The sequence below is a fragment of the Anolis sagrei genome, chromosome 5 (genome assembly GCF_037176765.1).
Source record: "Anolis sagrei isolate rAnoSag1 chromosome 5, rAnoSag1.mat, whole genome shotgun sequence".
Taxonomy (NCBI): domain Eukaryota; kingdom Metazoa; phylum Chordata; class Lepidosauria; order Squamata; family Dactyloidae; genus Anolis; species Anolis sagrei.
In genome coordinates, this window is record NC_090025.1 from 65,071,897 (window position 1) to 65,095,879 (window position 23,983).

At 37.2% G+C, this 23,983-nt stretch overlaps 1 protein-coding gene across 16 annotated transcripts in view; it reads left to right on the forward strand.

Annotated features, from left to right (window-relative positions):
* TENM3 (teneurin transmembrane protein 3) overlaps positions 1–23,983 on the forward strand; it is a 1,604,633-nt gene that overhangs the window by 1,235,715 nt on the left and 344,935 nt on the right. For all 16 annotated transcript variants that reach the window (XM_060778662.2, XM_060778660.2, XM_060778663.2 and 13 more), the window contains one exon: positions 1,920–2,198. In XM_060778662.2, coding sequence (XP_060634645.1) covers positions 1,920–2,198 — 279 coding nt within the window. The remainder of the gene's footprint in view (positions 1–1,919; positions 2,199–23,983) is intronic.

The following is a 23,983-nucleotide window of genomic DNA, read 5'->3' on the forward strand; positions in this document are numbered from 1 at the left end:
AATTACTAAAATTACTTTATATTTTGCTTTTTAACTAAAACATACATAACTTACAACAGTAAAAGTGCAAGTACATAGAAAGTATACAAAGTAGCAGTCATATTAAAAGCAAAAATAGCACATTGACAAATTAACATAAAACATTCAACAGACTCAAAGAGAAAAGACTTGATCCAAAGTTTCTGAAATATGATTGTAGTCTTAAGATTTATAGTATGGCATATTACTGAAAGAGCTTAAATGAGTACCCTGGTAGTATGTATATGCCTGAAATAGAATGTATCCCTCCTTCAGTCTATCAGGTCAAAAATTAAAAAATTAAAATATGTCTGATTTTTATTTGTCTTGACTGTGCACATGAACCAAATAGTGAGACTCTAGAAACAAAAAGCTAGATTTTTGCTAGAATCTTGAACATTTTTCCCTAAGGAAAAGTACTGTACTTATTTGCGTTTAGGCATTCAACAAAAGAAGAAAGATTTAATAAAGATCAAGCTCACCTTTATTCTAATTTGATGAATGTTTTATTCTTGAGGGAAGAAAGACTTTCTTATAATGACATTTGAATGGGGAAATATCCGGTTGTTTAAGACTTTAGCCACAAGAGAGAATGATAATCCTGAGCACATACTTCTTATTACTTTCACACTTTATAACATAAAAATGGCTATCATCTATCCTATATCTTGAACTAGTCTTTATTTAGGGGGTGCTATTATTTCTTTCCTTTATTTGAAAACTATGTAATTATTGCCTTTCTTTGAAAACTGATGTGCTTAAGTAGTTACTAAAGAATGATTAAGGAAGTCATGTACTGGCTGCTAAATTCAGCACCAGACACATCCAGATAAACCCTCTACAGTGCCATATTGACATTACAATATCTTCTGTCCAAGCTCTTGGGCATTGCAGACTCCTTTACTAATGTCAGAATGGGGTGCCCACATGGCCAGACACAGATATCCCTTTCTGACATAAGCAGAGGTGCCTGCAACAGCCATAAGTTCAGAAGTAGCTCTGTGGCAAGCTAGGAGCAACAGCAGCAACATGGAATGAGTAATTTCCTCCCCCTGCAGCAAAATGGGTGTTGGTGTGGTATCCATGTGGATATCAGATTGATCTGAATCGTAACTACAAGCCCTGAGTATCCCACAACTTTTTCCAAAGTGGGGCTAAATCAATTTAAACCCCCAAAAGTTGCTGAATGTCTTGGGTTCAGGCAGCAATATATTCAAGCTTAATCCAAGTTTTCTTGCCTATGTAGACTTGCTCTTAAATGGAGAAAAATGGAAGGAGTTTCACCAGACTGCCAAAGATAAAAATCATATACTTCACCAGACCACAAAATACATGTCTAGAAAAATATAGACCTTCATGTACAAGTCAAAAATGACTTTAAAAAAACAGAGTTTACTTATCCAAAAGTCAATATAAATATTGTATCTTAAGTCTTACCAAAAATGAACTGTCTCTGAGTAGAATGGTGAAAGGTGAGAGCTTAGCCTGTCTCTGAGTAGAGTGGTGAGAGCTTAGCCTGCCTCTTGAGTAGAGTAGTGAAACATAAAGCTTAGTCCATCCTGGGAGAACCTAAAAGAAATATTAACCCTCTCTACTCTATCTAATGTGACACTACCCCTGGCCTTTTTGAAAGCCTGGGCAAGAGAATGATGACAGTGGCAGCCAGAGGTGGCTGGCCTCTTGAGGCACACAGCTGCTTTCCCCTCTCTGTGGAATGACCATATATGTATCCATAAGCCATATCAAAATCCATTATTTTGCCCCTAAACATGTCCTCAATCTATACGTAAAATTGACTTATACATGAGTATTTACAGTAATTAACATGTATTGTTTTAATGATATTTTTAAAATGAATAATTTCTTACATTGTTTTTTAAATCTTTTTCTTCCCTAATCAGGACAGAATTTTACCCTAAGACAGTTAGGAGTTTGTGAACCAGCAACTCGAAGAGGACTGGCATTTTGTGCTGAAATGGGGCTTCCCCATAGAGGTTACTCTATCAGTGCAGGGTCAGATGCTGATACTGAAAATGAAGGAGTGATGTCTCCAGAGCATGCCATGAGACTGTGGGGCAGGGGGGTCAAATCAGGCCGCAGTTCCTGTCTCTCAAGTCGTTCCAACTCAGCCCTCACTTTAACTGATACCGAACATGAAAACAAGTCCGACAGTGAGAATGGTAAGTCTTTCTATGTTTATGATTCTTTGAAAAAGTTTCAGTCTTTGTAATTTATGAAATTCTTAGTTTTTTAAATATAAAACTGTTTGCTGAACAACCTCAATAATATGATTTTCCAGAAATACTATTTATAGGAAATATAAATTGATCAACAAAGAGACACAATCAAATTGTGCAACAAGTTTGGAAATACTATAGAATTTTGCAAATATATATTCTTGGTCCTTCATAGAACAACAAAGAAGAAAAATGCTGAAGTTTATTTGAATTGTTTATACATTCTTTTAAGTTTTTTTAAAGAAAAATATGAAAATGGACAATTTCACAGACAGTTAATAAAGAAAGCTTAAAGATCAAATTAGGTCCAGTTTTTAAACTTTGTGAGAGGCTATCCATTTTAATAGTAGTAGGCATGCTTTGAATGAAGAAGGTTCTGTATAAGTTATACTTGACTAGATGGACCAAATTCCATGATTTTGGAAGCCAGCTTCATACATTTTATATGTTAATAGGACTTGTGCAAAGTTATTTTCACAATAAACTGAACTCTAATTTCATAGCTTTGAAATGGCTTTTCATGAGAAAAGGTAACCTTTTTGACATTGCAGTGTCAATACTGTTAGAAACCAAGCTTTTTAAAGATTGCTTTGGAAAACTATCACTAACAGAACCTTGTCCATTAATCTAATAGTAAAACCTTGCTTAATCCTGATCAAATAAATAAAGACTACCATAATTTAAATGAGCTTTTCTGCTGTATTTTAATGGCAGTATAGCATGCAGATATTAGAGTGGAGATAGAGCAATAGAAAATGTAGCCTGCAACATCTATTTTGAGATGTTTCTTATTCAAGGTTAAAGAGCAGTCACTAACACAAATCAGAAAGTAATTCCAAATCAACCAATTTAGTGGAACAAAGAATTATTACTGTACAGGTTTATGGATATTCAAGGGGGTCGAGGGAAAGATTCAAAAGAGATTTGCATTCTAGTTATACATTGGAATTTATTGGTGTGAGACATGTAAAAGACTTGACTTCGTAAGCATGGTAGCACAAAGAAGTACAGTATGTTTGTATCTGATTTTGGGCATGAATGGGGAGAGGAACCACCTCTTTTTCTGGTCTTGGTTGTCCCAAATGTGATCCTACAATCTGTAACTTAGAGTATAGCATCAGGCTCTTTGAGAGAAAAGTAAAGAGTCAAATTAAGCGTTCTTCAAAATTCTGCTTTCTCAGCCTACAGAAAGAATCTAGAGATTGCTAATTTGCTTCTGTATTTGTTTATGCATTTAAAGATGCATCTGTGTAATGGCATCTGCCACATTTATGGGAATTGTATGCACATTATGATCGCCTGTGACAAATGTACAAATTGTATGCAGCCTCAAAATCAGTTCATCCTGTCCTTCAAAATTAGCAGTTTGAATAGAGTCTTTTACATGACAAATTTTTGACAATTGCTTCTACAAATGAGCTAGGAAGAAAAGAAGCAGCAAGCAGAGACACTGGCCTAAAATGTAGGATTAAAAACCATTTGTTTATTTGGATGCCTCCCTGTCAGCTCAACGGGATGATGACTAGGGCAAACTTCTTATAATCTTCATATCGTATGCCTGAATACATGATTTAGAACTTGAACCGTTAGGCATTTTCATTGTGACTTCAATAACTCATTTCCTTGGAAGGAAGCATTTATGTAAATCAATTTTCAAATGACAAACAAAAAAGTAACTTAAAAGTGTTTTCTCAGACATGGTAACCTTTGAAGTTCTCATGTTGCGAAGTAATAAAACTAATGTGTGTGACATCAAAAACAAATGGAGGAACTTAGTGTGGCAACAAACACTGATTTTGAGCCTCTCACATGTCCTCTGAAATATCCAGAAAATAAGACTTTTTTTTTTATAAAGATGGGTGATTTTTGGCTTGATTTTGTCAAAGTTTTCACTCTTTCATAAATTATAGGCAAATATTTTGTATTTATACTGATAAGAATATATATATATATATATATATCGCATAAATAAATATTTATGGACCTTTTATTGTCATTTTCAAAGACCTAATAGCAAAGTAGACCATTTGATTGGGAGGCAAGGAAGAATTCATTGGTATAAATCTTAAGAAAACAGCTGGAAAATTTCATTAGGAACAAGAGAGGTTTGCTTCCTAATGCAAATACTATAATAAGGGAGTTAGATTTTCTTGGACTACTGTCAAGTGGAAGGGAGATTGAAATCCCCCTCTCCAGACTTCTCACTCAAACAATTAATGTTGCATCTTGTTTACCTGTCCAGAATTGACATGATATAATTATGCAGGTGTATGCCTCATGATAGATACTTCAATTTGACTGATTCTCGAAATCAGTTAGGTGTTTCCTTTAACTAATTTTGTTTTAAAATGTAAAGTCTATAAGCAATGATATCAATATAAGAATATGTAAATCAGTTTTAACAATAAAAATAGAGATCTCGCAATCACATCAAACAATCTTAACTTGTGCTCTACTTGACCATAGAGATTGTGTCTTTGTGAGGTATATATGTATACTGTATATACTTATATAAATGCAACATTATATATTAAATGTAACATTTATTTTTATTTCTAATGCAAAAGTATGAAAAAATTCATTAAGTAATATGAACAAAGCATTTGTCAAACTTGGTAGCAAATTGTTTGCTGTTCCAGATATTAAATTTAAAAAGGGAGTGTGGTTACTGAATAATTCTTGTATGTATTGATCAGAAAGCAAAGAGAAAGCTGAGGGCATCCCTTTGCGGAATCTTCTCAGTGCCAATCTGCTATGTATTATTCTGGATTGACACCAATTTAATGGTCCATGTAGTGCCTTGGAACTGTGGAAGAATGGGATTCTCTTCTAACCAATCCTAATCTAGCTATATGTACCTCCCTATAACAGGAAAGATATTCAGCACCTGCCATTCTTTAATGAACAGCATGAACAGTAAGACCAAGAGAAAAGAGGAAAACGTATAACCCAGCCTCATTAGCTACTCCCCAAACATTAAAGATTGATAAGTTTGGCTACCGAAATTGAAACCATAACAAAAATGAGGGCTGGTGCATAAAAAAGGTCTTCCTGGATACATTTATGGGGGGAAAAAACTTTCATCAAGTTTTAGAAAGTTAAAAAGTATTTTTGTTGACCAATTCTGTCAATTCTGAATAAAAGTTTTGCTGAATCATTTTTAACTGCTGTTCTTTTTAAAAATAGGGAACATAGCCATTTTATTTCCATGTTATTTCTATCGCTGGTACTAAATTCTCTGGTAAGGGAATGATTCCCAGAAAAACATCTGCTTCATTAACTGAGATATACCTGTACAAACTCAGACATGGTATAAAATTTTAAATATCATTGGGGGGGGGGGGCAGCATTTTTGTTTCATGTTGGTTTAAAAGTCATTTCCCCACATGTATATGCAAAAAATTATTGAATTATTGGCATCTCTTATAAGATATATATTATCATGTAAACTGTGTGGTCCTTTTGTTCAATGATCACTGCTCTATCAACATGTCAGTGCATAAGAAAGTTACACCCTTTATTTCTATTGGTAGTACCATCCGTTGAGTAGATGGATCTTAGAGCCTCAAGATGTTCCTGCCAATAGATTGGAATAGAGGCAGTCCTTTCCCCAGCACCATGTTACACACCTTTCAGTGGTAGTTCCCAGTCCCTTGAAATAGATTTTCAAGGAATGTAGTTGGAGATGGAATCAATGAAATTCACCTTTACTTCTAGATTCTGGCAGTAGAATACTTTTGCTGGATAAGAAACCTTCAGAAACATATTCTTCTTGTGAAGGGATGTAAATTCTGATCCATACCACTTTTTAAAGATTATTGTAAACATCCTTATAAAGGAGCTCCCATTTGAAAGTGTTTATACACTGTACTGATAACCATAAAGCCACATTTTGATTTTAATCATGCATTCCATAAGGAAAAAATAAGTTTTGAAAACTAGATCAGGAACATGATTTTCTCAGAAGACAAAAAGGTTGTTGGTTCCTTTATACAGAAAGCAAGGTGTCAGCAGTGGCAAAAAAAAACCAACCTTTTTGTCTTCTCCACTGATTTCTGTTTCTTAAGTAGAGGTTAAAATGCTCTATTTTGAGGCAGGCAGCAATAATACAAATATATTCATTAAGCATCCATGAGCCATTGTTTTATGTAATGTTATTTTGTCTTCTTCAATCAATCAAGAACAACTTGACCTATTATCCCACTTCGTGACATAGAAGTGTGTTTCCTATTAACAGAATTCCTCCCCAGCCATCCAGCTATTATTACAATCAATATCCTTCTCGGGGGAATCTTCCATAAGCATTTGTCCAACTCACAGGAATCTTTGATGGTGCAAGCTGCATCTTTCTGCTTCGCTTATCCTATTATTGCTTTGCTTAAAGTAGGTTGCCCAAATTACTGACATGCCTCTAGTGAAATAATTTTATTTATGAATAAGCAATTTTGTCATCTACTGTCAATATTCCCTGGGAGTGATAAAAACCTTGTGACTAAGTAGGAAATTTTTATGTTGCAGATAACCATCAATGTCTAAAATTTCATATATGCTGAAATGTAGTCTCTAAGTCTGCTTGATAGTTATTAAAATGCAAACTATAGAAATCTTTGGCATGTAGAGTATTTGTATTCCATAATTATATGGTACCAATCCTGCTCTTTTGGTAATACCATGTAAAAAAAAGTCAGGCTTGATTGTTCCACTGTAGTTTCTTGAAGATTTCACTTTCACAAAAGGATATTTTTTTTTCTAAATAAGAATCATCCATACTTGGTTTGATTGAATTTTATTGGTTTGATTGAATTTTCAGTTATTTAACTTGCATGTGCAACAATATGATACTGTTAATGATTTGCCTTAAATTGCTAAGTATATTATTAAATAGCAGCTCATAGAAGAAGATGTATTATTCAGTTACCCATTCCATTTGGACAGTGGTTCTCAATCTGTGCGTCCCCAGGTGTTTTGGCCTACAACTCCCAGAAATCCCAGCCAGTTTACCAGCTGTTAGGATTTCTGGGAATTAAAAGCCAAAACATCTGGGAACCTACAGGTTGATAACTACTGCATTAGGACATATAAACACTGAAATGTATACAACAGAACTAATAATTATTTGACGTTTGTAGATTTTTTATGGCCGTATACCTTTCTCAAAGGCATAAGTAAGTAAGACCCTTCCAGACAGGCGAAAAATCCAATAGGAATGGGATTTTAAATCCCATTTCCTCTCGGGATGAAGGCCACACATCTGGCCTAAACTTCATGCTTTTGCAGGGGTGGTGTTCAGATACTCACTCCGCTGATCCGAGATCATCAGGGTTGAGCCTCCCCCTTTCTGCCCTTCATTTTCCCCTGCACTTACCAGCAGAAGGCACACACCCCTCTCTTGGAACAGCTGAAGGAGGGCTTTGGGTAGGGCAGGAGAGATATCTTCTCCAAGGTCCTCTGTTGGTTCTTCCAGGAAGGAGGTAGAGAGGAAAAGGCTGCAGGCCTGAATGGAAGGTTTTCTCCAGTAAGTTGAGAGAAAAATGGGGGGCAGGAGGGAGTCCAGAAAGGAGGGAGGGAAAACATGTGTTTTCCATGTCTGCAGGGATACATAGGCAAGAAAAGGTGTGTGTTTCTCAGGTGGAATCTGGTTTGAAGGGCAGCTTTTAAACACGTGTTTTCCATCCTCTACCCCTGTTCCTCCTAATTTCCCCTGCATCTTACATAAACAGTATGTCCCCCCTTTAACCTGGGTTATAATGTATGTGTAGAAGGCTCCCAAAACTTTAGAAATATACACTACTGGAAGAATTTACAGGCTTATTTGCAAATAATTTAAAATTCTAGTAAATTGGTGGACTCTTGACTTTTACATCTCACTTAAAGTGGAATCATTGAATCAATTGTTGAATGGTGTTGAATGGTGAGTAAATGCAATTGATTTAATTGGTCTTCTCTAGTGAGGAGTAACAGTAAAATTGAGGCACATGAGACCTTGAAAACTTCTAATTTAATTACTTTGAACAATTAATGGATACTCACTTTACTATCACAAAGTAAACATTTCCAAAATTAGTGTTTTTTTCTTTTTAAAAAGTGGTTTTCCAATACTATAATTTTAATTTTTAAATTATCCTTTTAAAAAAATATATAGTTCTCAGAGTGAAATGTAAATATGCTTTGTGCTGATGTTTAAAACACCTTGGTCTTTTAATTTTATCTAAACTTAAGTTTCTGTAGTTTGCAAAATAAAAGAATGACTCACTTGAGAGATCACCGACATCTTTATTTATTTCATTATTCTTTCCCTGACACCTACAGTTTGAGCATATTACACAGAAAGCTTACATATTTTTATTCCAAGAATTATGTAGGAATCATGCTGATAGTTTCGCCAGGCTGTTCTAAAAGCATATGGGAGCTAAGTAGGGGCTGGCAAAAGGTGATAATGTGTAGTCAGCTATGTGGTCCTAGAAGGAATAAGAAAGCCTGTGAGTATGTATTGGGTGTCTGGAACAAATTCATGATGGAAGTTGTGCTCAGCATGTAGAAAAAGGACAGAGTAGTATTGGAGGGAAGGATTAAAATAGTTGAAAAAAATTATCCATTTCAGAGCAATTTCTTGACCTCCCCCCCCCCCCCAAATCCTTAGAAGAGGTTTAGGAAACAATGAAAATAGTGAGAGAATTAGTACTGTATTTACAAGTATCTGTATTTACTCTGGTCTAATGTCCCATCAAATATAATGCGCACCTCGATTTTCAAAAGTACACTTTTGTAATTTGGCCAAAAAGGGGACCCATTACAGTGGCTGAATGCTTATAATTCCTTCTTTTAAAACAAAAGTGTTAGAATACCAAAGCTTTCAAGCAATGGAAAAGAAAATATTGGGGTTCATCTATGCTATAGAATGAATCCACTTGTAACTGCCTTGTCTCAACGCTATGGGGGTCATGGGGGCTGTAATTTGGGATCATGGGGGCTGCCAATCCTAGCATTGCATAGCATTGAGGTGTGCAATTAAATTAGAAATGATGTCCCTCAAATAGATGCTGCTGAGGTAGCCTTCCTTTTTACTTTGGCTCAGCACTAAAATTACCATATCACACAAATCTAATGCGCACACTACTTTTGGGAAAGTAATTCAGCCAATAAAGTAATTTAGCCAAAAAATATAAGCATTATATTCAAGTATATTCAATATAGTAGTTATGCAGAGCTTTCCAAACTGTGTGTCATGACATGTTAGTGTGTCGGCTGCAGTTTGTAGGTATGTCAAATGAACATAATGCAAAATGACAAAAATCTTGGGAATGTATGTTATGATATAAATCATATTGTTTTCAAAGTATAAATGGAAGTTTTTCATGAGATATGTTGGGTTTCCATACATTTCATTATTACAATTCATGTATGTGATTGTATATCTTATAAGAGATTAGTTTGGCTTCTTATTTCCAAGTAAAACTGAGTTACTGTATTGCAAAATGATATATGTCTAAAAGGTGTGTCACTGACATGAAATGTTTGGAAAGCTGAGTTTAAAGCCCAAGTGTTCCAGGTAGTGATAATAGCCTCGGTTTGAAGATGAAAATTAATAAATTAATTGCAAAGGTGACAAGGATTAAACCAGTACTACACAGGCGAAAACATCACCATTGTATCTGTAGCAGTGTTGTGGACGTTTTATAACAATGCATAAAACCTTGATTCCTGCATTCTCTTCCACATGCACATATTTTGTAGTAGCAATATTATATGTATTTGGCAGTTTCTTTTCTATCACATTTCATGGCATGCTTGATGGAATGGAATGGAAAGGTGAGCGTCTGTTCATCCACCACGTAGAGGCTATCACTGCCTGGGTAAGTGTTGCAAATGGCCCTTAGGTTATTGCAGATTACTTACTTCAAGGGTGTGTGGAAACGGATTGCCTGCCATCTTTTCATTTCTTGATTGTTTGGGATTTTACAAGTGCTTTCTGCATCAGATGCAGGTTTTTGGGTTGTTTTCTTTTACATTAATTCAAATACAATTCTCTATGTAACATCCGAAATAGCTTGGAATTCAACCTATTACTTATTTATGAGGCCTTTTGTAATGTCAGTGTTATTTCTGGAATATATATGTGTGGATACTATTTTATATTTAGACTTTGTACAATGTGCTGCAAGATGATGAAATGCCAAAGGTAATCTTCTGCCATTTACTGATGCAAAATCAAACTGCTGCCTTGCAGAAAACAGGAAGGACACTAATTGCACTGCATATAAACACCTTTTTACTGCAAAATAATTTAAAATTGAAATACATGTATGACACACTTTATGCAAGATCATATTTGCCATTCATTCTTTATTGTAACTGGAAAAATATTGCATGTTATAAATGAAGGACTATGGCTTTGGAAGTTACTTTAATATGAGCATTTGGCTTTAGAAGTATTCTAAATAAGTCATAAAATGCTTTTTGCTCTTTTATGCTTCTTATCTTTGATACTCAGTTTCACAAATCAAAAAGTATTTTCTTGTGTTCATGAAGAAAAAAATCTAACAAAATATTGTATTTGTTTCAAAATTATAAATATTCCTCTAATTTTTGAAAATAAACCATGCTGTGCACATATCAGAACTGATGATGCATGCTGTTTTGATTTTGAATGTGTTTTTGATGTCCTTGAAAAATCACAGTGGTAGCAGTAAAATTGTTTTAATTAATGATTTGGCGAGCAACAAATTTGCTGACTCAAGCTTTATGATATAATTATTACTGAGACAGAAAGGAAGTAAAAGCTGGCCACCGTATTAAATATTGGTTTGTTATCTGATAAATAGTTAAATACTTGGGTTATATTTCATTGGCTATGTTTTCTATAAAATGTTTTCATTTGCTAATAGAATTTATACCTCACTTGATTACCATAACCTTTGCCATACTTAATGTAATGATAGAAAATAAATCTCATTTTTGTTTTCTGTCTTACAAGTAAAACATCTATCATATGATCATGAGTGGGAGACTGCCATCTGCCATCACTCTTAAATTGCTTAATACGAGATTAAGTAGCTTGATGCAATAATGTTGCCCATTATTCCTTAGGCAACACAGATGAAGTGCAAAGTTGCACACTGGTGGCATTTTGGACTAGATGATTCCTGGGGTACCTTTTGTTTCTGTGCTTATTGTGTCCTATGAAACACAGTCTTCTACAGATGTGCAATAAATATTTATTCTTAATTAAACCTTACTGTTCTACTCCATTCTTCTTGTCACTAAGACTTTTCAGCCAGAATCCTCCCTGCAATTTTCTGTGTGGATATAAAGATCCAACCTCCAGCTCAAACAGTGGACTCCAACTGATAGGGTGTTTGATTGCAGCTGTATTTAAGTAAACAAGGAAACCACCTGTAGCTTGTTTAGTTATAAAACAAAGAAATAACAATGGGTTGCAGTCATGAAAAGCTATTCCCCAGGAAGTACATTACATAGACTAAAAGGTTGTTTTGGATTATTCAGTGATTATTACTGGCATTGTGGACTGCCAGAAATTGTGCGGGCATATTTTAGTTTGAAATGCTTAATGTGGCTGTATCACTGCTTAGTAGGGTTCCATCTTGTCCCCCTTGCTGTTTAACATCTACATGAAGCCGCTGGGTGAGATCATCCGGAGTTTCGGGGTGCGGTGTCACCTGTACGCAGATGACGTCCAACTCTGTCACTCCTTCCCACCTGCTACTAAGGAGGCCGTCGAAGTCCTGAACCGGTGCCTGGCCGCTGTAATGGTCTGGATGAGGGCGAACAAACTGAAATTAAATCCAGACAAGACAGAGGTACTCCTGGTCAGTCGCAAGGCCGAACAGGGTATAGGGTTACAGCCTGTGCTGGACGGGGTCGCACTCCCCTTGAAGGCGCAGGTTCGCAGCTTGGGTGTGACCCTGGACTCATCGCTGAGCCTGGAGCCCCAGGTTTCAGCGGTGACCAGGGGAGCATTTGCACAGCTTAGGCTCGTGCGCCAGCTGCGCCCGTATCTTGGGAAGTCTGACTTGGCCACGGTGGTACACGCTTTGGTCACATCCCGCCTCGACTACTGCAACGCTCTCTACGTGGGGCTGCCCTTGAAGATGGTCCGGAAGCTCCAGCTAGTCCAGCGCGCGGCAGCCATGTTGTTAACAGGGGCTGGACGCAGAGAGCATACAACGCCCCTGCTGTCCCAGCTCCACTGGCTGCCGATCTGCTACCGGGCCCAATTTAAGGTGCTGGTGTTATCCTACAAAGCCCTAAACGGTTCCGGCCCAAAATACCTTGCAGACCGCATCTCGGCCTACGAGCCCACGAGGGCCTTGAGATCATCCGGGGAGGCCCTTCTCTCGGTCCCGCCTGCCTCACAGGCACGTCTGGCGGGGACGAGGGAGCGGGCCTTCTCGGTGGTGGCCCCCCGGCTGTGGAACACCCTCCCTGCTGAAGTTAGACAGGCGCCCTCCTTGATGGCCTTTCGTAGGGGCCTGAAAACATGGCTCTTCGAGCAGGCCTTCAACTGAGTGTATGGAATGACAATGGAATGAACTAGGACTACGAAATTGGCTATGACCCCAGGATTTTTGACGAAGCGGATTTTTAGTATAAGTATATGTTATGTTGTATTTGTCTGGTTTGTATTGTCACGGCTCACTGTACATTGTCTCTTTGTTGTTGTTCACCGCCCCGAGTCGCCCCCGGGCTGAGAGGGGCGGTCAATAAGTGCAAGAAATAAATAAATAAATTAGTATATTGGAGTGAAGGATATTAGAGGCCAAGATGAAGTACTTTGGCCACATCATGAGAAGACAGGAAAGCATAGAGAAGACAATGATGCTGAGGAAAATTGAAGGAAAAAGAAAGAGGGGCCAACCAAGAGCAAGATAGATGGATGGTATCCTTGAAGTGACTGGCTTGACTCTGAAGGACCTGGAGGTGGTGACAGCCAACAGGGAGCTCTGGCCTGGGCTGGTCCATGAGGTCACGAAGAGTCGGAAGCGACTGAACAAATAAACAACAACAACATATATCCTATATATCCTACAGTGGGATATACACATTAATGATCTAGGAAATGCATGGACAAACTTGAATCCTCCATGTGTTTTTGACTGCAACTCCCACAATTCCTAACAGCCTGATCTAGAATCTGTAACATCTTCTGGTTCTTCCAGGACATGTTAACAAGCATGTTAAGCCTTCTGAGATGATAATTACTTCATACACACAGGTATTCAACTTTTCCTGAGAGAAGCTTTTCATGAGAAAAGGGCTTCTATAAATATAAGTTTAAAAAAAGTACACCATGTTATAAATATTAAAAATTAACTAGTTTTTTTAAAATTACAAAAATATAAGTCAAGCACTAAAGCTTGACTCGTGTGGTGGAGGCTCCTCCATTGGAGGAAGTGTGCCTGTAGCTTAGTCAGCCCCTGTGTGAGAAGGCTGTGTGTTAGAGTCTCTGTGTTAGAGCCTCTGGGTTTGGACTCTGTGTAAGTCCTGTATAAGGTTCTTGTGTTTTACTCCTTTGTGAAGTACAGCCTCTATGTGAGCAAAGTTGAAGCCACATACCTGCAAATAAAAAAGTCAGTGTGTGAACAGAGAAGCCAAGAACAAAGAAGTAAGGCATGAAGAGCAATGAACTTTCTTTGGGTTACAAGAAAATTTATTTTGTAAGTGACTATTTTTGTTATTTTTGTTACAAGAAAGAAGCTCCCAAGGGAAGTGAGAAGCGGGTCGATGAGTTTTTGTTCTGTTGATCATTTTGTTGCTGCTTGTGCTGGGTTACACCCCTGCAAGAAGATTACCCTGCTGTTTATTTATGGGGACAAAAGTATGATAGCTGGGACCCTATGCTGGTTGTACGTCATGGGTCAGAATTCATGAATGAAAAACATGTACGAGACAGCGCAGCGAGCTAGAGACGCAGCTGGGAGGGAGGAAGGAGGAAGGGGTCTATGGCTCACATGTCCTGCGCTCACGGAGCCCCGGCTCCTTCACTGTCAGAATGCGGGTGGGGTAAAGCGCAAGAAGAGGGGAGGGAGGGGAATCCTGTTCCTGTCCCTCTGTTCACACTACGGTCTTCTAAAAGGACTTCCCCAGCTGCCAGCACACTTTCCACCCTTCGAAAAAAGCAGCCCCAGCAGCTGGAAGCAGTCCAAGAGGAATTCCATTCATTAATTCTGATGCGCATTGTACAACCAGCGTACGGGTTCCAGGTATACGTAGGGTCTCAGCTATCATACTTTTGCTGTCTTTTGTTTATAAGTCCACTCACCCAACACAGCATTTGTTTAAAACACTTAACAAAACTAATAAAACAGCAAGAATGAAAAAGTAATTGCAAAAATAATAATACAACATGTATTGCTATCTCAAACACAATATGAGCATAAAGAACTTAAGAGAAATAATTCTAATATTTTTATGACTGACTAACAATAAATTAAAATTTCAGTGATGCTAAAACAGAAATAACTAGGAAAAATAAGACCTTTTTAAGAAACAGAGCTACTGGTATTTCTCAGCTACTGCATAATCCATGCCTGAGGGCAAGGATACTATGGGCTGGAAGAGGGCTGATGTCTGTGGTATGGGGCAAGAACTGACTTTTTTAAATCAGCCAGCCAGACTGTAGGTCATCATCAAACATAGAGGGTTTTTAGCTGCTAGTGACAGTGTTTGGGATTTGAGGAAGAAGGAGGAATTACCTACAGTTTGTGTGAGCTTAAAGAATAATTAGAGTTTAATATATTTTTAATGCTGTGTTCAGTAAATCTGTTTTTGCTGTTTTAAATCTGTCTTTGACTGGTTGCCAAGCTTAAATTGCAGTCAGGCAACTCCTACCAAACTAAGACACACTACAACCAGCAGTCACTCCGAGGCTTAATAACCTTGGGACTCAAGGTGGCTTGCAAATAAAACAATCTATATAGTAGATGAAGACACAAAAAGACAATGAAAATATAACTGAGACAGCTATCTTTTGAACTTAAAAGCCTTTCCAATGCAGCATACTGCTCCATTCATAGCTGTTCTGATGACCAAGTTGTTATTCCATTTAGACTATTTTATCATGTTTCATTGAGTGAGGAAAGAGTTGGGCAATTCCAGTTTCATTATTCTCCATCTCCAGAATAATATTTTGTGACTCTTTTTTTATGGGAACACAGCTTGCTCCTTGGTGATATACAGAATATTTTAAACTATATGTGTGGATTTAAGGTCCAGATGTTTTTAAGTAATAGTGCGTGAAAAATAAACTTCATTTTCTCATTTGCTATTTCCATAGTTCTTTGTTCCTTACTATATCAGATGTATTGATTTTATGAAATAGCTAATAGGCTTTCCTTTGTACAGAGTGCTTTTGCCTGTGATTAACTTTTTACAATTGAATTGTTTTATCCCCTCGTGGGAAATATATAAATGAAATAAAAAGTACTTTCAAAAGGAACCATGATATTTTCCCCTTTAAAAATATTACCTCAATATGTTCTTACAAATGCTTTCTTTCTTTTCATTTTTTTTTAAACTTTCTGTCAGGTGTTTAGAATGCAGATTAGCTCACATTCTTTGTGATTCTTTGAACCTGTTGTAAGAATGACTATGAATGTCAGAAGAAAGTTTGGAAGAATAGTGATAATTGAAGAAGGACAAGAGAACAGTACAGGCCAGATCATCATAGTAAGCTTCATGGAAAACAATAAATATGAACAACCTTCAATCCTGTTGTTCTCAAGGTGCACTAGGACTGTTTTTTAAAGCCCGGCTTTTTAAAAACCCTATAGGGAAGAGTGGCGTTGCCATCATTTTTATCCTTTACAGAAACAAAACCAAACATAAAAGAATCATTCCTGTAGTGAACACTATGGATGATACATTTAGACAGCATGGTTAAATTGTTTCCTGTGTTTCAAATGCAGCAAAGGGCTTGAACTACAGCATATGCGGAATTGGCCACAATCCAATGACTGTTTACATCTCGCTGACTTGAAATTCCAACATCGGGAATGTAAAAAATGTGGGTGTTGCTATGGAGATCCTGAAATTGTATCATTGAAATCAAAGCACTTGTCACCAGCTTTGTAGACAAAGCTCTAATTTATTACACCATGTAACAAAATTTAGATAAAATTCTGTTCCTAGTTTGAAAGTGTTATTTATTATTTAATTGTGCAGTACTTACTTTGAAAGTAGTTGTTACACTCCAGTAACTTTGTTTTTGTGGATGCCACAAACTATGTTGAATTGGTTGAGACTCGATGAGATGTTCATTGAAAATCTTTAGCAAAATGCGCTGTAAAATATCCCGCAGAAACAAAGTTTTTGCAGTTTAATACACCTTTCCCATGTTTTTATGATAGAACAAATTAGGAAATGACATTTATAACCCAGAAACAAAAGTCATGTTAACTAGTGTTATATGCCCCTTCTCCCCAGACCACGGGATTGTATTCTACATGGGTTCAAACAGTGGTTCTTACCTTTTTTGGGTCAAGGACACTTTTGAAGATCTGATGACAGCTATGGATCTGCCCCCCAGAAAAATACACTTAAAATACTATTTTCAAACTTCGAGGAATGAATTGAAGGAAAAAATGTATCCAGTTTACAGACCCTCAAAAGCTTATTCATGATTACCCCAGACATCCATGGACTTCCAAGTTTGTTATAAATTAGGCTCAGTTTTTTGTGCCATTGCCCTCCAACTTTTATCATTTATTTATGTGGAGTTTTTTTAAAAAAGATAATTACAAATTAAGTTGATTTTGAGATAGACAAAAGAGGCTATTGACTTAATTACTTTTGAGAGATAGGAAGGTGAAATGGACTGCTTGAAATTTGCAGTTTGCAGTGAAGACAGCTCTGCTTGGATCCGGATTATAAATCTGATTAGTCTTTGGCCCCATCTACACGCCCCCTGGTGACGTAGCGGGTTGAACTGCTGAGCTGCTGAACTTTCTGACCAAAGGGTTGGTGATTCGAATCCGGGGAGTGGGGTGAGTTCCCGCTATTACACCCAGCTTCTGCCAATCTTGCATTTTGAAAACATGAAAATGTAAGTAGATCAATAGGAAGGTAAAGGCGCTCATACAGTCATGCTGGCCATATGACCTTGAAGGTGTCTACGGACAATGCCAGCTCTTTGGCTTAGAAATGGAGATGAACAGCACCCCCAGAGTCGGACATGACTAGACTTCATTTCAGGGGAAATTTTTACATTTATTTACACTGCCATACAATACAGTTAGAAACTGCATTATATGATCAGTGTAAACTCAATTCAGTTCAGTTCTATTCAGTTAAACTTCATTATGTGAGTCTATACTGACCATATAATTCAGTTCAATGGTGCACTATATAGTAGTGTAGATGGGGCCTTTATAAGCAATTCTCTAAGCTCTGTCAGAATAAGCATAAATGACATAGCTGTGCTGAGTATTGCACCAAGATAGGACACCAAAGTACCTTTTATTGAGTAAAATCATTTGTCTGGACCTGTGTTGATAGCTTTTAAGGTTATGTAGATAAGATGGTATGCTTCCCTTAATTCTATTTAATTCTGAAATAAAACAAAAAATGGCCCAATAAATAAAATCTCACAGCTCTTAGTCCTTACAGTTTTTCTTCTTCCAGGAAGTATCTTACTGAAACATTTTATACTTGACAATATAAAGTGGAAACACAAATATTAAACAGAAAGGGGTGTGGGAAACTTTTCCATGAATGTACAGCTAATTTATAGCATCTTTATTAAGTAGCAGTTTTAGAACTGGAATAGGCAATATATCTGCCAAGTAAACATCTATTCATGTCTTGTATGTGGTTTTCTTTAAAGAACTGGGGTGGGTTTTGTGATCCAGATCGAGGCCACCATGAAAAGGGAGCACCGTAACTGTTGGCTTCCATTTGCTCCTAAAATTCGGTTTGTGATATATGGAAGGGTGAGATATCTGTTCCATATGCTGAAGCCCTGATCCAAATTGCAGCCTTAAAAAAAGAAACCCACAACAACCCTTGGTGTAGGCAATCATGAGTTAAAGTAAGAACTGTAACATTTTAAATCTTAGTTTTAAGATATCCCCCTTAAAGTTGCGGTGTAAATTGTGTGATTATTATCACAAGGTTTTTGATTTTCGCAGTACTCGTCCTGAGTGTAAAGCCTTGTGTTATGAAACAGTCTTTATTTAGATTAAAACTACAAAACTATAGAAATTACACTAAAAATTACTTAACATGACAAAAATAATTCTAATATGTCATTTTTCCCCCTTTTATTCTAGAGACTAGAGTGCTGCCAAATAAGTTTTAAAAGCTTCTAGCTCTTTATCTAACAAAACGGCATCTATCCCTCCAGTGCTTCTGGTCCTTATTTTGTTTAAGAGTTCAGATACTTTCCTGAAATGAAATAAAACTGCTGCTGTTTTATTCTTCTTGGTTAGTTATTTTATGTATGAGGCAGCCTGTTGCTCTTCTTGTCAGATGATTTATTATTTATTTTATTTAAAACATTTATATTCCGCCCTTCTCACCCCGAAGGGGACTCAGGGCGGAGCACAGCATATACATAGCAAAAATTCAATGCCGGGACACAAATTAGAGATATATAGTACTCCAGTGTTGAGTTGATTTTCATTTATTAAAAACATGAATATGAAAATTCTTTTTGTTGTTGTTGTTGTTGTTACATGGGGGAGGTGTTGTGTGATTAAGACTGGTTAATTTTAGTAACTACTGTTAAAAAATTTCTACTGTCATAAGATAATTAAATAACATTTAAATGTACAACCTTTACAGCTGCATTGATAAGAATGTTTTTATCCCTTTGTCAGATATCTGTCAGGCTGTAAACAAGCGATCAAAAAGCCCAAATATTCTTTTCTTTGAAACAAACTTAGACTGGTAAAAATATTTCCTGAATTTTAATTTTATCATGTAAGCATTTAAAAAAAATAGTGGAGAGTATTTTTTACTATGTTGGTATTTAAAGGCAATTTCTGCTGAGAATATCTTGTGGAACACTTTAGACAAAGCTAAAGACATATTTAAAAATTCAATATTGGTGCAGACTAGCAGAAGGGAACAGTTACTGAGGCATTCCCCTGTGCACCCATTAATTTGTATATTATCAAGGACCTGGTTATGAATATGGTTACTGAAGTAGGCATGTAATAAACACAATATAATTGAATTTTCAATCTTTTGTCACAGGGGAATAATTTTCATACACGACCTCTGCTCTATCTTCCAGCTAATTGTCAGTCATTATTCAATATTGCCATATAAATGTCATCATATGGTGAAAATCTACCCCCCACACCTTTAAAATGTGTGCCTTTTCTCCATGGCATTTTAATTTTCCAGTCACATGTCCCTTTCAGATATAATCCACAAACAGTTTGAAATAAAGTCATGTGGAGTTTGAGCCTCACAGCAAGTTTGTTTTGACAAGGTAGATACTAGGCTTGTGGATGGATGGTTTATGGATGTTTGCTTTCAGCTTGTTCGGTTGTTTCGGAAGCCCGTAACATCATAGGCTCCGCTGCCATTTTTAACCAGCCACAACAGAACAGTGGCTGTCAAAAACCAGCTGCTTTTGGTTATATGTGGAGTGTGGGGAGGGAGGCAGCATCTAGAAGGAAAAGCACAAAAGGGGAAAAGGCACCACTGCAGCACATGCAAATCAAGATAGGGCTTTTTAAAGGAAGTCCAGGGTAGGATATCTCCAGGTTGAAGCCTCTTCCTTCCTTGGGAAGCGGGAAGCCTCCTTAAAATTCCTTAGAAAACTCCCTGCTGCAAGGAGAGAGTGTGTGTGCCTGCAGCTTCTGTATCCTGTAGAATAGAAACAGATTTAATGAAGCATTGAACCCAAAGCAGAAAGCGAGGAGGAGGGAGGCATCACTCTAGTGCCTCCAAATCAAGAGAGAAGAGAGGACTTTTTAAAGGAAGCCCAGGGCAGGATACCTCCAGGTTGAAGCCTCTTCCTTCCTTGGGAAGCGGGAAGCCTCCTTAAAATTCCTTAGAAAACACCCTGCTGCAAGGAGAGAGTGTTTGTGCCTGCAGCTTCTGTATCCTGTAGAGTAGAAACAGATTTAATGAAGCATTGAACCCAAAGCAGAAAGCGAGGAGGAGGGAGGCATCACTCCAGTGCCTCCAAATCAAGAGAGAAGAGAGGACTTTTTAAAGGAAGCCTAGGGTAGGATACCTCCAGGTTGAAGCCTCTTCCTTCCTTGGGAAGTGAGAAGCCTCCTTAAAATTCCTTAGAAAACTCCTTGCTGCAGGGAGAGAGTGTGTGTGCCTGCAGCTTCTGTCTCCTGTAGAGTAGAAACAGATTTAACGAAGTATTGAACCCAAAGCAGAAAGCGAGGAGGAGGGAAGCATCACTCCAGTGCCTCCAAATCAAGAGAGAAGAGAGGACTTTTTAAAGGAAACCCAGAATGGGATCCCTCTGTGTGAATCCCTTTTCCTTCCCTAGGAAGTGGGAAGCCTCCTTACAGTACATTGGAAAACTGCCTGCTGCAGGGAGAGAGAGTGCACCTGCAGCTCCTTTCTCCTCTAGAGTAGAAACAGCTTTAACGAAGCATTAAACATGGTGTCCTCTACAGAGAGAAGGGAAAGGATCGCAGAAAGAGTGGTATCTTAATTTTTATGCTTTTAATCTAAGCCGTAATGAAGGACATAAGGACAAACGATGCCTAAAATGATGAGAAGGGGAGCCTGTGGGAAGTCCCCCCATTGCCACAAATGAGCTGGATAGAAAACAATTTTTCAGCTTCCCGGATAAAAAATGGATTTCTGTCCTCCCGAATTTGGGAGGCTCCCCGAAAACAGATTGGGACCCCCACTGAAATCCGGGACACCAAAATGAATCACAGTTTACCCAGATTGTACAATCCTAGTAGATGCAGAGCTGATTTGCCATTGCCTTATAACTGAGAGGTTTCCATGGTCCAGTGGGGATTAAAACGTCACAGTTCCAAGCATGGCAATGGCAGCACCATAAAATCTTTTATGACAGTGATGGGCAATTGTCATGGGGGCGGTTTTTGCCACTGTGGCAGGCTGTGTCTTCTGATTTTCCCTTCAAATAATTTCCACCTGAAAATTGGTCCTGGATATTGCTGGAAGTCTTCCTCAAGCTTATGAATCCAGGTTTTTCTGGCCTGCAAAGGGAAGTTGTAGTGTTGGATATATGACTACCATCTGTAGTAGCATTTTAACATTTGAAGGCTATTTTTGCCTTGTTGAGGAATCTGGGAGTTTGGAGGAGCTTAGAAAGACTGGGGCAATACACAAAAGGGGTGGGCAATACAAGTGAGGGCTGCATTTGCCACTCTTGTTGTAGGGTGAGATAGTAGTGTAGCACTTTTCTGAGTAAGATGATTCCATTTAAATTTGTACCAAAAGATCTTTTTTTATCATCCAACAATAACTTGATAATTAGAAGTATTTCATTTTCATGGTAAATCTCAACATAATGAAGACATAAATTATTCTGTGTGCATGTGCGTTGACTGAAGTCTTGAATTCAATGTATATATTATTCTCATCTAGGTTATAGAATTAATATTAACTGTTAATGTTAAAAATAGATGCATGAGGTATAGGGCAGCTTTGAAGAGGAGAAGACAGATGAAAGTACTGGTTTTGTGTTTCCACAACCTGATCCGTGCAACCAGCTGCCCTTTCCACCTGCCCTGTGAATAAAGAGTTCCCAAAACCTGTGTTTAAAGAGCACTTATGAAAGCCAGACCCTTTTTGGCAAGAGCTTACTGGAATGAGCCAGTTTCAAATTTTTAACATGTGAGACAAAGGGGATTAGGGAGCTGCTTCCAGCCAGCAGAAATTTGATTTCAAAAGATAACAGTGATTTTCAAACTTTTGATTCCTATTGTATGAGTGCCAACTGTAATAACTTTAATATCAGTTCTGTATGGTACATGGCAATTGTTCCAGCTTTGAAATGTGAAATCTAAACATTTACTAGGGAATTTGCTAAAGCAGATTTCACTTAATCAAATACTAGATTACCAAGAAAATAACAGATCACAATTAATAGATTTTTCAGCTCACAGGATATAATTCAAATCTCTTAGACAAGAGTATATTATTCACATTCTGACAAAAGAGATGATTGTTTATTATACATATCCACATTGTCATTGTAGTAACACTGTAGTAAAAACAAATTATTCCTTTGGATCTGCAAAGGCAAAATTGTTAAATTCTCATTAGCTTTTATTTTACATACATAGATAAATCTCTTTGTATTTGCGAAAAGATGCCAAACCTTTGTTCTCCTTCTTTTACTGATATCTCAGTGGATCACAGATTAATATTTTATTAGCAACTGAATTTCTTTGGGGTTTATTTGCATGATGATGTTGAGCCATTGAACTTCGTAAATATATAACAGTGGTGGATCCTTTAAGAGGAATGCACTACCCTTCTTCTTGTGTTTGTGAGTGGGGGACTTCCAAGATACCTGGTTATACACAATTCTAATAATAATAATAATAATAATTATTATTATTATTATTATTATTATTGTTATTGTTATATCCCACCTTTTTCCCAGTTCAGGACTCAAGGAGCCTTACAGCAAATTAAAGGGAAGAAAAACAAAGAATTTTTTTAACCAAATGTGAAAGTTAAAAAATGAGTAGATTATTTAAAAAAAATCAGTCAAAACAGAAATAATTTTAAAATAACCTGGATCTGAGCTGTATAGGGATGTATAGGTTATAACCAACACTTCTCATTGTCCCTGAAAACAGACCTGCAGACATTGGAGCTGTTGCAACAAAGGAGTTGTATGCTCCCTGTCTCCGTTGGCTGCAGTTATTTGGACTAACTAAAATTTTCAAATATTCTTCAAAGGCAGCCTCACACAGAGCACATTACAGTAATTCAACCTCTTTTCATGATCCTACAAGCTAACACATATATTGAGAAGTAAGCCCCATTGAATTTAATAGTACATTTTCCTGTTCTACTAAGAACGTAAGTTTGCAGTCGTGGTCTCTTTTTGTCTTCATGGTCTTTTATGATTTAATCTTAATCAATATCCACAACATGCGTTTTAGCATCAAATAACTTTGGCGATATTGTCTGACCTCATGGGAATTTTAATCTCCCTGGAAACCAAGATGATTAAATGGAGACTGCTGTCCTTTGGACATAGTATGAGAAGACATGATTCACTAGAAAAGGCAATAAAGATTCTAAAGATGAAAGGCAAAAGGAAAAGAGGAAGACTACACTTTTGTTATGTGTTTTTAAGTAATAAAAATACTTTATAAATAACAAATAATGTATAAATGCACATTAATGTGGAACAATAAAAAAGAACTTTAAGATGGTAGAAGCACAAAGTTGTAACGTAATGATAGAAGCACAAAGTTGTGGCGAGGAAGCACAAAATGAAAAAGCCGAAGCATAATTTTATTTATACTGTACTCTCTTCCTCCCTTTCTTCATGAAGCCAAACATACCAGGAATAAACACCACACAAAATCAACTAACTCAACGTTCCTCAAAGTTGACAATAGCAAAGCGAACAGCAGTCTCCCAAAGTGGACAAGACCAAGAGGCACGGAGGCTGCTCCCTTGAAAACTTAAATCCCTTTACTCTCATGTTAGCACTCCCTCTGGTGCTAGCTCTTAACTCAAAAGGCTGGTCTTATGTTAAAGTGAAACCCAGGCCAAGCGACAGTTTTTAACTC